The following is a 17,077-nucleotide window of genomic DNA, read 5'->3' on the forward strand; positions in this document are numbered from 1 at the left end:
TTATTTGTCTACCCCAACCTTATTTTTTGTGTTTAACCCCTTTTTTCCTAACCCGAATGTTTTGTTTTGTCTAACCTCTAATTTGCTTTTTTACATTTTCCTAAAGTTTTTCCTCCAAAATTGCCACAGTTTTTAGCACAGTGTTTTTAGAAAATAGTTTGAAATAATGTAAACTTAGAGAGAGAGAGAGAGAGAGAGAGAGAGAGAGAGAGAGAGCGAAAATGAGAGATTTTTAAAGGGACAGTGTAATGCTAAAACAAAAAACGTTTTTTTTGAGGGCCATTACATAGAGGGATAATTAAGATAAAAAAAAAACACTGAATTTAAAGTGTGCCAAAACTTTTGACTATACTCAGACTATACTTTAGTACTATATATTATGTGTTTCAGAAATTAAATAAAGGTATATACTAATAAAATCAAAAACATATCATTTGAATAGCAAATCGAGCGCTATGGTTTTTCCTTCGGCCACTAGATGTCGCCAAACTCCAAACATAATGGCAGCCACAGCGCTTCTCATTCACTCTATAATAAATAATAAATAATAATAAATTAACATAGTTTTTTATGTATATAATTTATTTCTTATTATTAAAGCACTAATTATAATTATGTTTATTATAAATAAAGATGTGTGTATTATCTCAGGAGTGTGTGTAAGTGTGAGTGTGTGTAGGAGTGACCAGAACGGTCAGAGATCACATGACCGCTAAGAGTCAGAGCTGCTGCAGTATAAACAAGCCATACACTCACACACACACTCTCTCTCTCTCTCTCTTCCACACACACACACACTCACACACACTCCTGCGGAGGCGGAGCGGCGGTGTTTCGGCTCATGGCAGGTGAGACAGACTGGTGTACTGGTTAAACTGTGGGTTAAAGAGGGGTTTAGTGCTGCAGGTTAGCTTAGCACTGCTAAGTTAGCTCTGTGTGTGTGTGTGTGTGTGTGTGTGTGTTGAGCGACCAGCTGGTTGTTCAGCACACACACATACGCATTTATACATGTCAGTGCTGCACGTACACGAGCGCGCGTGCACGAGAAAATTGAAAATAGATTCGGTTCAGTCTGGTTTGAGCGTTCACACTTTAGTTAAAGCTAAATTCGCATCACATGAATTAGCAAAACACCACAATTAAAGGAGAAATCCGGTGTGAAATGGACTTGGATTGTAGTGAAACATGATAACAAGTCTGAATTTTATTAAATATTCCATCTCCGCTCTTCCGCAGCTTGGGTATCGTTTTTAACTTTTGATACCGGTGTTGTGCCGAATTCAGTACCCCCGCCAGGAAAAGCACCCCCTCTCAAAGTGTATTAATAAGTTAAGTTGAAGCACTTTTATTAAGAAGACATACATATGCGCTGCAGAGAGGGGGTGCTTTTCCTGGCGGGGGTGCAGATTTTGGCACAACTTACTATATGGTGTGCTATGATGTTTTCATTATTTCTTAGGAGTCAGCGTAGCTTAGAACAGCATCTTGGGTATTTTCATTTTCAAAAAAAAAGTTAAAGCCAAGAAGACATGCGTGCACGCTCCCGAGAGAGGGTGCTAAGGTGGCCGAGAAAGCCCAACGAAGTGCAAATTGAAAAGCGCTGCAAAAGCACAAAACACATCCATCAAAATTACAACACAGGCGCAGCAAATAGAAAAACGCGCAGCAAATAGAAAAACGCGCTGCAAATAGAACCACAACACAACGGAAGTGAGTCACAACACAACGGAATTTTCCCGGGGGACCTTAAAAGATGCTGTACCAGCTGTATACAAAGGACAATAAGTAGCAAACAAGCTTCTGAAAAGTAAGTTATGTTTATTATCTGTGATTACCACGGTTGTGTGCATATTATTAAAAGTTCTGCTTCACAAAACGCCTTGTTTGCCACTTATTGTCCTTTGTACACATAGTGAAGTCCGAGACGTTACTGAAGACGCAGCTTAGCTGGTACAGCATCTTTTAAGGTCCCCCGGGAAAATTCCGTTGTGTTGTGACTCACTTCCGTTGTGTTGTGGTTCTATTTGCAGAGCGTTTTTCTATTTGCAGAGCGTTTTTCTATTTGCAGCGCGTTTTTCTATTTGCAGCGCGTTTTTCTATTTGCTGCGCCTGTGTTGTAATTTTGATGGATGTGTTTTGTGCTTTTGCAGCGCTTTTCAATTTGCACTGCGCTGGGCTTTCTCAGCCACCGTAGGGTGCTCTTTCTGGCGGAGGTGCTGAATTCGGTATCGAACACCGGTATCAAAACATTACTTTGAAATCGGTATCTCAAATTATACCCAAGGTTTCTCAACACAAGTAATCTATTCTCATCATGTGAGGCTCCATCTTTCTGGATCTTGTTGGAACGAACAGTGAGCATGTCTGTGGCCCTTTATTAAGAACAGTAATCGTTGCTCGTGCTTAAACTACAAAACATTTACCTACACATAATGCATATTCTTTTAAAAAATATCAAACACAACTTAGCCGGAGACAGCACAAGTAAGAGACCGTGCAAGTTAGTGTGAGACAGTGCGAGAGACGTAAAGACAGCGCTTGTTGGCAAGAGACAGCACACATTAGCAGGAGAAAGCCCCAGACCATGACACTCCCACCACCCTGCTTGACAGTAGGCAAGACAAACTTGTCTTGGTACTCTTGACCTGTTTGCCGCCTCAAATTCATCTAAAATGACATCTAATCCCAAAAAGTTTACCTTGCTATCAGTAATCCATGTCCTTAGTCTTCTTGTCTCCAGTAGACTTTGCAAGCTTTCTTGTGCATCATGTTTAGAAGAGGCTTACGTCTGGAATGACGGCCTTGCAGACCGAGTTGATGCATTGCGTGACGTATAGTGTCGGGCATTGACAGTCTTTGCCCTGAAGTGCCATGTTGAAGTTCCAGTGAGTAGTATAAAAGAGTATGGGATCGATAACACCACATTTAATACACCTGCTCCCTATTTACACCTGACTTTTTTCACTAATGAGTCACATGACACTTGTTATTGGGAAAATGGATAATTGGGCACAATTTAGCCATTTTTCACTTAGGGGTGTACTCACTTGTGTTGCCTGCAGTTTAGACATTAATAACGTTCATGTGTGTTGAGTTATTTTTACATTATATCAAAGTGTCATATCTTTAGTGTTGTACCATGAAAAGGTATCATATTTACAAAAATGTGAGTGATTTACTCACTTTTGTGAGATACTGTAGGACTCTCTGGAACAGGAAAATAACCATGAATCTATTGGCATCATGCTTAAGGCCAGGTGAGGTCTTTTCAATGGCTAAAAATCTCCAGCATTCAGCTGTGGAACAGTGTTCTCTGGAACGATGGAGCTCCAATACTTTAAGATGAGTAAAGTTGGCTGATTAAGGGGTTGGCTGATTATCAATCTTAGAGTATTTGCATTACAGTAATATTTTTTTTTTGTGTGTGTGTATACCCAGACCAGGCCTTTGTAACCCTCGCCACCAATGACAGCTATGCTAAAGGAGCCCTGGTTCTGGCTCAGTCCCTGAAGAACCACCAGACTTCCCGCAAGCTTGTGGCTCTGATCGGCCCTCACGTTTCAGAACCGTCCAGGTAAGAGCAGTGATCAATAATTAAAAGTCATAATAATCAATAATCGGTCACTCATTTCTGTTGCTGATCTTAACTGCTGACTGAACATGCATAAACATAAATGCATAATTCATAATTCCTGGCGTCAGCTTGGATATGAGCATAGTACAACCATTAAACATGCACTAGCATAGAGAATGAGTTTACATATATGTTTATTACTGCATTAGTGCAGTTACCTGATTAAATATTTAAGTAGTCATGTAAACAGTGTGCTCTCAGCACTCAGTCCATCAGCAGCCGGAGTTCGAGAGAGCACAGAGGCGGTTACGAACTCCTAATTAGTGGGTTTTGTAATTGGCCCTGCAAATTAGAGGAGAATTCCTAAAATATAAATAATAAATCTGGAAAAATAGAGATGGATTTTAGTTTATTAATTACATTTTTCAATGCACATCTACTTGGGTGTGCCATATTGTATCATAAGCAGTAGTATCATGAACGATATTAAATGTGGTGCCATATCACCCACCCCTAATTATCACTTCAGGGTACTACTGTTTTTACTGTTTTAAGCAAAAGAAAAATTCACACTGTTCTTATTTCCCATAATATATCTACTAAAGACAGATGATATCTGACCAGTATCATTTATTTTACTTTAATCCTGGATATATCGAGATATATGGAGAGCATTATTAGAATCATGACATTCTGGATCATTGACTTCTGTTACAAATCTGATAAAATGTTTGTATTTTTTTTTTCTATCTCAGTAAGGAATGTGCCATATTATATCGTATGCAATAATAAAATTAATTTTTCATTTTGCTATAGTAGTGTATTCCCAAAATAATTAAAATGTTTGTCATACTACCAAGAGTATTGTTATCGCGAAAAATTTATAACATATCGAGATATTATTATTTTTCGGGCCATAACGCCCATCTCTAACATCTACTCTTGGATTTCTCAGTCTGCACATTAAGGAAAAGACTGTGTTAGCAGAAATGGAAGAAAGCAGCATCCAAACACTTTCACTTACACTAAATTAACGATACTGGCAAATTGTATTTTCCCATTTACAAAACCAGGCAAATAGCTTATTGTCATGGAATTTAAATAACCTAAAATTTACCATCAGCTTCAGGCACAGCTTTTTAAAAACTATTTGTACCATAAACTCTATTTATCATACAGTTGGTCTACTTGTACATGCTCAGGGTTTGCATTGCTGCTGCAGTTTTAATATACAGCTGTTTGTCGACGTATTGACGTATTAAAGCAGCACTAGGTAGGATTTCCTTGATTTTTGATCTTTTTAAAGAAGTAAAATTACAGCTTGAAACTCACTGCAGCGCTGCATTGAGGTGTACTAGGAGGAATAGCGGTGCTCTCGTGTCTGTGCCGAAGCTCCTCTGAGCTCAAACCAGACTCTGTAAGTTTTCCGAGGCGGCCGCGACCAACGCTTGCGAGAACTGCGACCTGCTTTCCGACCTTTAGTTCTAACAGTTCTACAAGGACTACTGCTTCATTCTTTAATAGATTGTATTGTTAGAATGTGTCACACAAAATAGACCCAACATGGATTTTTGCTCTTCATCTGTTTGTTACTGCCACAGGGTCACGTGACCCGGGCAGCCAGTGTGAAAAAAGCTACCTTCCTTAATATTAGAGCGTAGTGCACATTGCTCAGCATGGGCCATCGTGTGGTACGGGAACAGCATCTGCTGTAAAATGGGCTTGAGGCACAAAGCGCCCGCCGTTACAGTGATGCAGCACCAGGCAATCAATACGAAATGCTCTAGTTATGTGATTGAGTAAGTGGTGTCAATCGATTCAAATAATTAAATCAAATTAATAATCACAACAGTATTCTGTGATTTATCACAATTATTCTCGCCTTTTCCTCTTCTCAAAATTTTCGATTAGTGAGTGTTTAAATGTAAATAAAAGAGACAATGTTAGATTGGGAAAATAACATTTAATATTAAGTAAATACTTTTAAAGTAATTAAAAATAATCACAATAATATTTTTTTTTTCCATCATACACATCAAAACCCTTCAGCTTCTACTGCTGCTTTCCAAAGGTGCTACAGAAACTCCACCACCAGTCAGATGCAGTAAGAAGCATGAGTGTCTCAGCCCTCGGTAGAGGGATCTACTTAATTTGTGCAAAAAATAAATAAATTCTGGATTCCAAATTGGGTATTAAGTCTTTTGGAGCCCAAGTCTGGTTCCAGGTCCAAGTTAGTGAAGGTGAAGTCCAAGATGAGTCCACGCACATGTATTTATCAGTATCAATGCATAATGTATTTTTATGATTCTAGCCTCAACAAACTGTGTGTGTCTGTGTGTGTAGAGCGGTGTTGTGTAAGCTGTATGATGAGGTCCGGCTGGTGGACGTGATGGACAGTGGAGATAAGGCTCATCTGGCCTTGATGAAGCGTCCCGACCTCGGGGTCACCTTCACCAAACTGCACTGCTGGACCCTCACACACTACAGCAAGTGTGTGTTCATGGATGCAGATACACTGGTAAGAAGCCCCGCCCATTCAGCCTACAGCAGCAGTTTAGCCCCTTCCATTATTCCAGCCTACAGCAGTTGAGGCTCTACCTATTATTTAGCCTACAGCACGTTGGTCCCATTCTTTATTTATTGGCTGTGTCTGAGGCACGTGTGGTGATGTTCTTCAGGTGGTGTGTAACGTAGATGATCTGTTCGAGAGAGACGAGCTGTCAGCGGCTCCAGACCCCGGCTGGCCCGACTGCTTTAACTCTGGAGTGTTCGTGTTCCGGCCTTCCATCGAGACATACGAGAAACTGCTGACCTTCAGCACAGAGAACGGCAGCTTCGATGGTGAGCATAGTTTTATAATGCTGTATAATGTTCATATTATTTGTGTGCTCATTCGGACCGACTGTAATACACTAATGGAAGTGTAGGGGGTGCTCTATAATACTCTGTAATGTTTAGATAATCCACACGTTCATTTTGACAAACTGTAATACACTACAGGAAGTGTAGGGGGTGCTCTGTAATGCTGTATAATGTTCATATCCACACGTTCATTCTTACAGACACTATAATGCTTTACAATGCTCTATAATGCTTATATGACCCATACGCTCACTTTACAATACATTCAGAAACCCCTCTTTGTAGGCATCAGTGCTCAAGTACATTACTTTACACAGGAAGCAATTGTGCTTGTGATGTAAGACAGGAAGTGTGTAAGGCTGAAAAAGCAGCTTCTGTTCTGAGTATTTAACTTGTTTGTAATGAGGATTTTATTTCGAACTGAGATTGATTGTTATAAGTTTGATTTATTCCTTTATTACATACACTTTACAGAGGTTCACCATACATTTACCCAAGTGTACTAATTAGCATAGTACAAATACTGGAACAGCTCTAGCATAGTTAGCATGAGTGTGTGCAGTTTTGGCACAAATCTAGCTTCACAAATCTGCTTTAGCATATCTCTAACTGCATTAGCATGTCTTTTGCTGCCTGAATACTGTGCTAGCATGGCTCTAGCTGCCTAAATTCAGTGTTAGCTAGCTGCCTTGGCACTTCTTTCTCTAGCTGCCTCAGATTAGCATGTTCGACAATAACACATATCTAACTGTCTTAATTCAGTGTTGGCAAGTTTCTAGTGGCTCAAATTTGTTGGAACAAAACCAGCTGCCTTGAATTAGCATTAGCACATCTCTAGCTACCTAAATTCAGTGTTGGCACATCTCTACATGCCTGAGCTCTGAGTTAGCACATCCGCTGCTGCCTGGGCTCTGGGTTGGCACATCTCTAGCTTCCTTTGCACATATCCTACCCACCGTATATGAGTTTTAGTAGATCTCTACCTGCCTCAGAACAGTATCCACACGTGTCTAGCTCTGTCATATCAGTGTTAGCATGTCTTTAGCTGCCTCATCACTTCTCTGGTTGGCTAAGTTCACAGTTAGCTTGTCTTTAGTGCCTAAATTCAGGCAGGTACAGACTGCTAACACTGACTTCAGACAACTGATGACCTTTCAAATGCTATTTTTTTGCATTATATGGCGCACCAGATTATAAGGCGCACTATCAATAAACGCCTATTTTTGTTTTTAAGGCGCATTATCTGATGCTAGTAAGAACCAGGGGTGTCCCCATGTTTTACTTCTAATTCTTCTTGTTGGGAGTTTATTATTTGAATGGACCCTGGGTTGAGTGTTAATAGAACTCCTCTCATATTTCAATCAGTGGCTGGTCTCTCCATTTATAACCTCTCTGAGCAGCTGCTGTGTGTTACAACACAGAGCAAAACGCTCAGTTTAATGAAGAAAATAGCTTAGCTCAGTGTTGAGTTGTAAATGTGGTGCAATAAAATGATACCTATATTACCCAGGATGGCAGTAAAAAAACAACTATCAAGAAGATAGTCTAAACTGTCATACACAGCTCTAATCACTATTAGAGAGCTACGATAAATGTCTAAACCCCAGCAGATCCTCCACGCCCGGTTTAGACGGAGTGAGGAGGGGTTCTGATGTAATCACACTACAGTTAAAGGTGATGGGGTCACACACTCAGGACCATACCACAGCCATGGCACTTCTTTCTCTAGCTGCCTCAGATTAGCATGTTCGACAATAACACATATCTAACTGTCTTAATTCAGTGTTGGCAAGTTTCTAGTGGCTCAAATTTGTTGGAACAAAACCAGCTGCCTTGAATTAGCATTAGCACATCTCTAGCTACCTAAATTCAGTGTTGGCACATCTCTACATGCCTGAGCTCTGAGTTAGCACATCCGCTGCTGCCTGGGCTCTGGGTTGGCACATCTCTAGCTTCCTTTGCACATATCCTACCCACCGTATATGAGTTTTAGTAGATCTCTACCTGCCTCAGAACAGTATCCACACGTGTCTAGCTCTGTCATATCAGTGTTAGCATGTCTTTAGCTGCCTCATCACTTCTCTGGTTGGCTAAGTTCACAGTTAGCTTGTCTTTAGTGCCTAAATTCAGGCAGGTACAGACTGCTAACACTGACTTCAGACAACTGATGACCTTTCACTTATATTGTTTTTAAGAGAATGCTGCTATGCTGAAGCATTTTGTCTGCCTGTCCAAATATTTCAATATTGTAATATAATATTTGTTCCATATTGTCCACCCCATGCTTTAGCTGCTTTAGCATGTCTGCTACTGCTAGAGTTCTATGTTAGGCCCTGAAATAAAATCTGAAATAGTTCTGTTGGTGTAGTTTTGGGGGGAAGGGATTGGAGGTGTGGGTGATGTTTAGGTGGTGTTGGGAGGGAGGTGGGGTGTTTATGTCGCAGCTGTCCAGCTAAAGTAAAGTCCTAAAGGTCAGTGCTTTGTTCCTGTTATCACTGTGAGGGTGTGATGATGTATAGAGGGCAAAACGAGGTTAAGGGTCATGGACAGAGTTGCAGCACACCAAACACACCCCAGCCTGTGGGGAACCAAGGCTGTTTCTCAATCTGCATTCTTGTCTGTTCTTGTGGACTCTGGTAACAACATCAGTCGCAGCCCAAGTACTGTTTCATTTAGAAGATCACAGTTAGCCAAGTTCACTACAAATACCTGGATGAGTTGTTTCTCCTCCCAAGTTATCGAGGATACACGGAAGGTGACTTGTGTGGACATCTTGTAGTCCGATATCCCACAATGCACTTCGCAGCAGTATCAGCTTTAAGTTATACATTTTAAAAATCATATTTTTGTGTGATAAAATAAAGTTTTAAGTTATTTTTAGGCAATAACTTCAGATATATGTTTTACTTGTTAAAAAAGCGAGATGTGAAAATGTGCTTCTACTTTTTCAGAACAACGCTTTTTGTTCCCCTTAAAGTGATGTCCTCCAATTACCATCCTCATGTCCTGACTCCAAACTCCGTACTCTGTATTAAGAAATCGCCCTAAGCTAAGCAAACAAAACTGTAATTCTGCAATTTCTCTTCTGAAAACTGTTTATTTGACTGAGTAAAGCGCTTCTGTTTATTTACAGTAAGCTTAGATTTCCAGATTTCCTTTAAGGCTGCGTGCAGCAGCATTAGTCGCTAACCGCTAATGCCGCCTGACAGCACTTCACTGAGGATTTAATTTTTTTTTTAATGCAGCAGCTTATGTCTTCCCATTTTATGCTTATAAGTTATAAGGAGTGTTTTAGTGTGTGTTTGTGTAAAATCTATGTCTTTATTTTAATTATTTTTTCTTTTTTTAGTGGCCTGTTCTAATTAGTACTAGGCTCAGCTGATGAGGAGCATAATTAATATTTATGTATTAGTTATTATGTATTTGTAGTGTGTTGAGTGTTTTTTGACAGTGCTCGTGAGTTACTGTTTTTGTAGTAGTCTCTGTGATGATCATTATTATTGATTATGTATTAATGTTCGTGTGTTACTGTTTTTGTAGTAGTCTCTGTGATAATCATTATTATTGATTATGTATTAATGTATGTGTGTTACTGGGTTGTGCAGGTGGGGATCAGGGGCTTCTGAACAGTTTCTTCAGTGACTGGGCCACAGCAGATATCTCCAAACACCTTCCGTTTATCTACAACCTCAGCAGCATCGCCATCTACACCTACCTCCCTGCCTTCAAACAGTAAGTAAAACCACTTATAGACAAGTGTGTTCACTTGGCACCCTCCTGGGCCATTTTATCCATTCAGCCTTCAATCTAAAATGGTGAGAAAAATGCTATTTTTTTGCATTATATGGCGCACCAGATTATAAGGCGCACTATCAATAAACGCCTATTTTTGTTTTTAAGGCGCATTATCTGATGCTAGTAAGAACCAGGGGTGTCCCCATGTTTTACTTCTAATTCTTCTTGTTGGGAGTTTATTATTTGAATGGACCCTGGGTTGAGTGTTAATAGAACTCCTCTCATATTTCAATCAGTGGCTGGTCTCTCCATTTATAACCTCTCTGAGCAGCTGCTGTGTGTTACAACACAGAGCAAAACGCTCAGTTTAATGAAGAAAATAGCTTAGCTCAGTGTTGAGTTGTAAATGTGGTGCAATAAAATGATACCTATATTACCCAGGATGGCAGTAAAAAAACAACTATCAAGAAGATAGTCTAAACTGTCATACACAGCTCTAATCACTATTAGAGAGCTACGATAAATGTCTAAACCCCAGCAGATCCTCCACGCCCGGTTTAGACGGAGTGAGGAGGGGTTCTGATGTAATCACACTACAGTTAAAGGTGATGGGGTCACACACTCAGGACCATACCACAGCCATCTGTAACATGAGATGTGCGAGTGTGTGAGAGAGTGTGTGTGTGTTCTTTAAATAGTGTGATATTTCGGGCTCTTTATGCAGGCTGAATGTCGTTTGGGACATGTCCGGCACATGATCTGTTTTCCGTTTGCGTTGTTTGGCGTGTTCTGAGCCGTGCTGGATTCAGTGTGGGTCTGATTATGGTCACTAGTGGTCAGTTTAGAGCTTTCCTCAAGTTTTTTTCTCCCAATTTACTGTATCTGGCCAATTTTCCCATCCATGAGGAGGGGTTCCTGTATATTTCCCCATCACTAGTGAAATCAGACTCCGCCTCTTTTTGAACTGCTGCTGATGCAGCTTTGCTGAGTAGCATCACAGCGCTAACACTCGGAGGAAAGCACAGCGACTCGGTTCTGATACATCAGCTCACAGATGCCTCGTGCTGATCGGCATCACCCTAGGAGTGATGAGGGGAAAGAGCGCCATCTACTGTACCCACTCAGAGAGAGCAAGGCCAACTGTGCTCTCTCTCAGGGCTCCGGCAGCTGATGGCCAACTGCGTGAGTCAGTTTAGGACTTTAATGACCACTAAACACACCAGAGCTTTCTTGGATTGGACAAACATGACTCTGATTTCACTCGGATCACATGTGATTTAATGTGTATCCTGCGTGATCTGATTAAGTGTCCGGCACAAAGTACAGGTGTGCACAGGATACAGTAGGTCTCGGGATTAATTTATTAATTAGTTGATTAGTTAATTGATAAATTAATAAATCAATAATTCAGATATGTAACCGGCGATTATGTTCCTTTTCTGCAGGTACGGGCACAATGCTAAAGTGGTGCACTTCCTGGGGAAGGTGAAGCCGTGGGACTATGTGTACGACTCCAGCAGCCGGACGCTAAAGGGTCAGGCGGTGGATCCGAACCTGCAGCCCAACTACCTGCTGCAGTGGTGGAGCCTGTTCTCCTCCGCAATTGTTCCTCTGATGAAGGAGGAGTTCGGATCCCAGCCCTTCTACACCGGAGTGGAGGAGGTAACGCTGCACTGTGACCCTGAGGAGAATAAGACCCAGTCTGTAAGCTGCTGCTAACCCCAGCTAGCACGGCCGGAGCAGCATTAGCCGCTAACTGTGCTAAGCGCTAGCTCTTTCACCATTCAGGGGAGAGTATTCTCAGCCTGTAGCTTGCTGCTTATCCCGGCTAGCACTGCTGGAGCAGCATTAGCCGCTAATCATACTAAATGCTAGCTCTTTCGCTGATATACTAAGACGTGAGTATCGGACTGTAGTGTGCATATTTACCATGTTAAAACAAGCTACGTGGGATAAACTGCTAGCTAATATCGCGCTGGCTTACTGGAACACTCAGTGTTCCTCAGTGTAGTGCTGTTGGGCGGAATTGGCTACAGTTAGCGCTAGCGATTAGCTGCTAATGATAATATTGCTGCACCCAGCTATAGTGGAAATTAGGAAATCTAAGCTTACTGTATCGATGCCCTTGATCCCAATACAGTTAGGTCTTAGTCATTCTCTTCTCCTTGTCTGTACGCAGGTGGGATTCCATGACAAGACTCCTCAGATGAACTGGGCTCCTCCTCCTCCAGCACCTCCTCAGGTCTCCTCTCAGGAGCGGAAGAATAACTGGGAGCAGGGCCAGGCGGATTACATGGGCATGGACGCTTTCACAAACATCGAGAGAAAGCTCGACTCCTTCCTGAAGTGAAAAAATCTGAACACGTGCCACCGTTAGTTAGTCTCTGTACCAGCTTCCCAACCCTGACCCTGGAGAACCCTGACCCTGCTTATTCCAGGCATTAACCCTTTAACATACTCAGTAAGAAAAAAAAAAGCTAGGGATTATTTTTGTATTGTTTTGTTTAAGACAATAAAATTTTTTTTTTCTTTTTCGTGCTGTAAGAAGTTACATAATTTCATTTAATTTATTAAATCCTCTGAAACTATAATATGCTAAAGTTAATAATATATATGGAATAATATATTTCATCCTCAGAGCAAGAGAGCCAGCCGCAGCTCTACACCAGCTTTAAAGGAGCTAATCTTGGTGACAAATATAATTTAAACATGCCTATTGTTACTAAAGCCTGCTAAATTAGCTAGTTAGCATTTCCCAGAAAAAAATGCTTAACATTTCATTACCTGCCTACTCTCAATATTTGGTAAAAAATAAGAAAATAAGGTAGTTAAGACTTTTGATTAACACTTGATTAACACTTAAACAATAGTAATTTTCTATAAGAGAGTATTTTAATCAGGCAACCATATATTAAAATGAATTTAAATTTTGAATAAACCAACACAGATTGTCAACCTAAAACAACAGCATTCCCTTTATCCTCCAGGCTTTGAGGCTAAAACTACAATAATTCTTTAAAAATTTGCTGGTCTGAAACCTTTGGCCTAGAATTGCAGCTGGTTCTCTGGCCTTGTAGATTGATGCAACTTGTAAAGAATGAAAAAGCATACTACTGAAAGACACAGCAACCTCTAGTGGAGGGCACCCTTCATTAACCTAACATACCCCTACCACCCCTCAAAGAGGTTGGGTTCATTACTATCTTAGCACTTTAAGCAACTGGTAAGAAGATACATGAACTAAAATGTTCACTGGGAGTTAAAGGGTTAACCAACCTGGCCAGTGTTAAGGTGTTTGGCGAATATGCAGAGCAGTGGGTTCTCCAGGAACAGGGTTGGTGACCACAGCTTTAGAGCATGGAAACACAGCCGGTTCTCCAACCAAAGTGTGAATGAAGTCAGTGTATTCTTTTTTTTTTTTCCTTTTCCAATGTGTGATCATTTACAGTATTTTTCTACCTGTTTTAGAAACAACTATGCATCCTCACTAGAGAACCTCCTGCTTAGAACCCTCACTGTGAAACAACAGTCCAAATATACTCACTGTAAAAACCTGAGGACACGCCGTCATTCTATAGTCCAGAAGAACCTGGGTCTGTTTTTCCTATGTGGGGTAAAATTAATGCTGGTAACAGGGTGGTAAATTTTTTAAACACCAAATGTTTAATCCTATGTATGTCACTGGATCTTCTGAACTAACATCTCAGGAGTGGTGGAGACTGCGCTTCTTCTTTAAGGTAGCAACCATATTGAACAATGGTTATTTTTAGGTTCTTTTAAATCCTTATTCTGCTTGCAGTTCAAGCTTCAGAGGTCCCAGAGACATTCAGGGGAAATGTAGAAGCAGGACTATAGTTTCTGAACTGGTTCTGTAGTTCTTTACACAACACTGCTCTCTAGAATTGACACACAAACGTTTACTGACACTGAACTAGACTTTATAAATATAGACTGTAATTCTGACTATCCTATCAAGACTAGTAGCTAATTATTATTATTTTTTTTATTATTCCTATTATAAAATAGGGGGATTTTTGTATACAGCATTTCCCTTCACATGTAACAGCCAAGACTGAGCACTGAAAACCACAGTACAGCTTTTCACTCCAACATTAAAGAGCCCATACCCCAAAAAACTGAGCTTCCTTCATTTTTTTTAGGTTTACATTTTTATAAATCAGTCTCAGCCTCTCTCTGCATGTATCGGGATATTCTTTTCTGTGTTTTTTTTTTTGTCACTAAAATCTGATTATTTTTTATTTCTGGCACTCCGTTTTCAATGTTGTTGTGTGGATAGACAAAAGGCATTGCAAATTTCCACATTAATAAATGTAAACACTGAGGGTGCATTTAAAAACTGATTTTTTTGATAACAAAAAAAATATTTATTTGGATGATCTGCAATCAACTCCTGTGAATCCAAGATCAATATTTGACTAACTTATTTTTCTGCTGTATAGGTGAGTCTATAACCCAGTGCATCATGCCTCTCCTACCATTGCTAACGTTATGTTATTATCGCTACTGCATTGGCTACTATAGCATGTGTTACTGTAGTATTGGGTTGTTAGCACTGGTACTGCATTGCTGATGTCACTGTTACAGCGTTAGCGTAGCTGTCATGGCGTTAGCATCATAAATGGCTGATAATCTTGCTTGTACAATTCCAACAATAGATTTATAGCCAAACAAAACTGAAATGTAGTAACTGAAATATCCCTAATTTAATTGAATCAGAAATCGAATTAGGACCTTCTGATTTAGAATCGAATTGATTTTGGAATAATTCTGTTCTGTTACAAATATGCAATGCTCTTTTTAGAATTAGTATCTGTTTTCTGTGCATTACTTAGGGAGTAATGTTTAGGGAGCAATTGGGGATTAATGCCCTTAAAGTTAAAGTTCTTATAGACAAGTCAGTTTTAATAATTCTTTAAAATAAATTAGGCAGGTGAATAAATTTGGGCCCCAACAGAAAAATTACATAAATATTTAGTAGATCCTTCTTTTAAAGCTTCCAATTCAAGTCTGGCTTCAGGTTGAAGGTATTTTGAAGCATTTTCTTTTCATAAAACATTTACTTCACTAAACATTTAATATGATTTAGACACAGACAATGTCTGGGATAAAGCTTTGTGTTTTTTTTCCTTCTTGGTGGTGTGTTTAATGCCTCTCCTTGAGTACATGAGGTACTCTTACCTCCTACGGGGCTTTCGTTTTTTAAAAGTATCCAGATATGTGTGGGCGGGGCCTTAAGAGTGAGGTGGGGTGTAGGGTAGAGGTCTGCACTCCCGCGGGAGTCCCGCGGGACCCGCGGGACCCGTCAGAATATGTTGCGGCGCGGGACAAAACTGAATTGTTATTGGCGGGAGCGGTAATTTAATCAATACAGGCCATGCGGGAGCGGGACCACATTAACATGTGGTCCCGCTCCCGCAAATTGATAAATAGTTAAGAAAATTATAATAATCACGCTATGATTCCCATGCAAGCAACAAAAAAACACAAGAAAAATCTCTCGGAGGATGGACACACACACACACATTTTCAGCATCTCCAGCAGGCGTGTGCAGAGGAGGGGGGGGGGGGGGGGGAGGGGGGTGTGTAATTTAAAGGACGACATTTACTATACTGGTGCAAAATAATAATAATAATAATAATAATAATAATAACAATAATAATAATAACAATAACAAAAACATTGTTATTATTGTTATTATTATTATTATTATTAATAATAATAATACAAATATTAATTAAACTAATTGAATTTAATTTTTTATATTTTTACATTTATTATTTTATATAATATAGATCCACTTCTAATCCACTTCTAGGATTCTTGATGCACCTGATGGCATGTGTTTGGACTGCGAACTGAATTGCTGTTTTAATAAATACATATGTAAATTTGAAGCACTAAATGTAATTAATTCAATTCATATTAGGACTGCGGGACGGGAGCGGCGGGAATGTGTATGTGGCGGGCGGGAGCGGGATTAAAAGAAGTGATTTTTTTGCGGGAGCGGGCGGGAGCGGGACAAAAAGACGCGGGAGCGGGCGGGAGCGGGTTTAAAAAAACAGTCCCGCGCAGACCTCTAGTGTAGGGTATGGGCTCTGTAATGTACAGTAATTATAATGCAGTGTTCATGCAGTACAGCTGTACTTTTTAATTGGATTTTGTAAATAATAGCTTTAACAATGGATTAGAATGAGACTGGTACACAAATGAACCAGTCGGACACACACACACACACTTAGTGTTTACGGGTTCTTAGTGCAGTCTCTGATCTCTCCTCTATCAGTTGCCTTATCTTCCTGTGTGTTACTGAGTTACTGTTTAACACCAATCTGTGTTTATTACACCAGCTCACCTCCACAGACCTCCACCCAGAGTTAAAGAAACAGTTCAGTGGTATAATGCGGGTGCATCCCCACTGCATACTAAATACAAACAATAACAAGAGTATTTGAGTATGAATTATGTATAAATGAATAGATCAAAGTGTCAAAGTGCAGTTAATCTAGCATTAATTTAGTACAAAAAGGTTATTGTATTAGTATTTTAAGGCAAACACAGGACAATATTACTATTGATTACCTAACCTGGTGCTATCAATAATAACCTAGAACTGTGCTAATTTGGTACAGTGGCAACATAGAACAATGCTACCATTGATTAGCTGGGACAGTGCTAACAATAATAACCTAGGACAATGCTAACATAGAACAATGCTACCATTGATTAGCTGGGACAGTGCTAACAATAATAACCTAGGACAATGCTAACATAGGACAATGCTACCATTGATTACCTGGAAAAGTGCTTACAGTATTTCCCTAGGACAATGCTAACATAGAACAGTGCTAACATGGGACAATGCTACCATTGATTACCTAACCTGG

The 17,077-nt window shown here is 40.0% G+C and overlaps 1 protein-coding gene across 2 annotated transcripts; it reads left to right on the forward strand.

Annotated features, from left to right (window-relative positions):
- The first annotated feature begins 700 nt into the window (after nt 1-700).
- gyg1a (glycogenin 1a) lies at nt 701-14,538 on the forward strand. 2 transcript variants are annotated; one of them, XM_022678914.2, is made up of 8 exons: nt 720-848; nt 3,202-3,257; nt 3,439-3,574; nt 5,918-6,092; nt 6,253-6,415; nt 10,042-10,168; nt 11,617-11,833; nt 12,351-14,538. In XM_022678914.2, exons 2-8 carry the CDS (start codon nt 3,227-3,229, stop codon nt 12,519-12,521), a joined length of 1,020 nt encoding a protein of 339 aa, XP_022534635.2. In that variant the 5' UTR covers nt 720-848; nt 3,202-3,226; the 3' UTR covers nt 12,522-14,538. The 2 variants fall into 2 exon arrangements, with proteins under 2 accessions (XP_007245196.3, XP_022534635.2); XM_007245134.4 differs by lacking the exon at nt 3,202-3,257 and having other exon boundaries at nt 701-848.
- Nucleotides 14,539-17,077: the final 2,539 nt, after the last annotated feature.

This window comes from Astyanax mexicanus, chromosome 18, assembly GCF_023375975.1.
Source record: "Astyanax mexicanus isolate ESR-SI-001 chromosome 18, AstMex3_surface, whole genome shotgun sequence".
NCBI classification, from domain to species: domain Eukaryota; kingdom Metazoa; phylum Chordata; class Actinopteri; order Characiformes; family Acestrorhamphidae; genus Astyanax; species Astyanax mexicanus.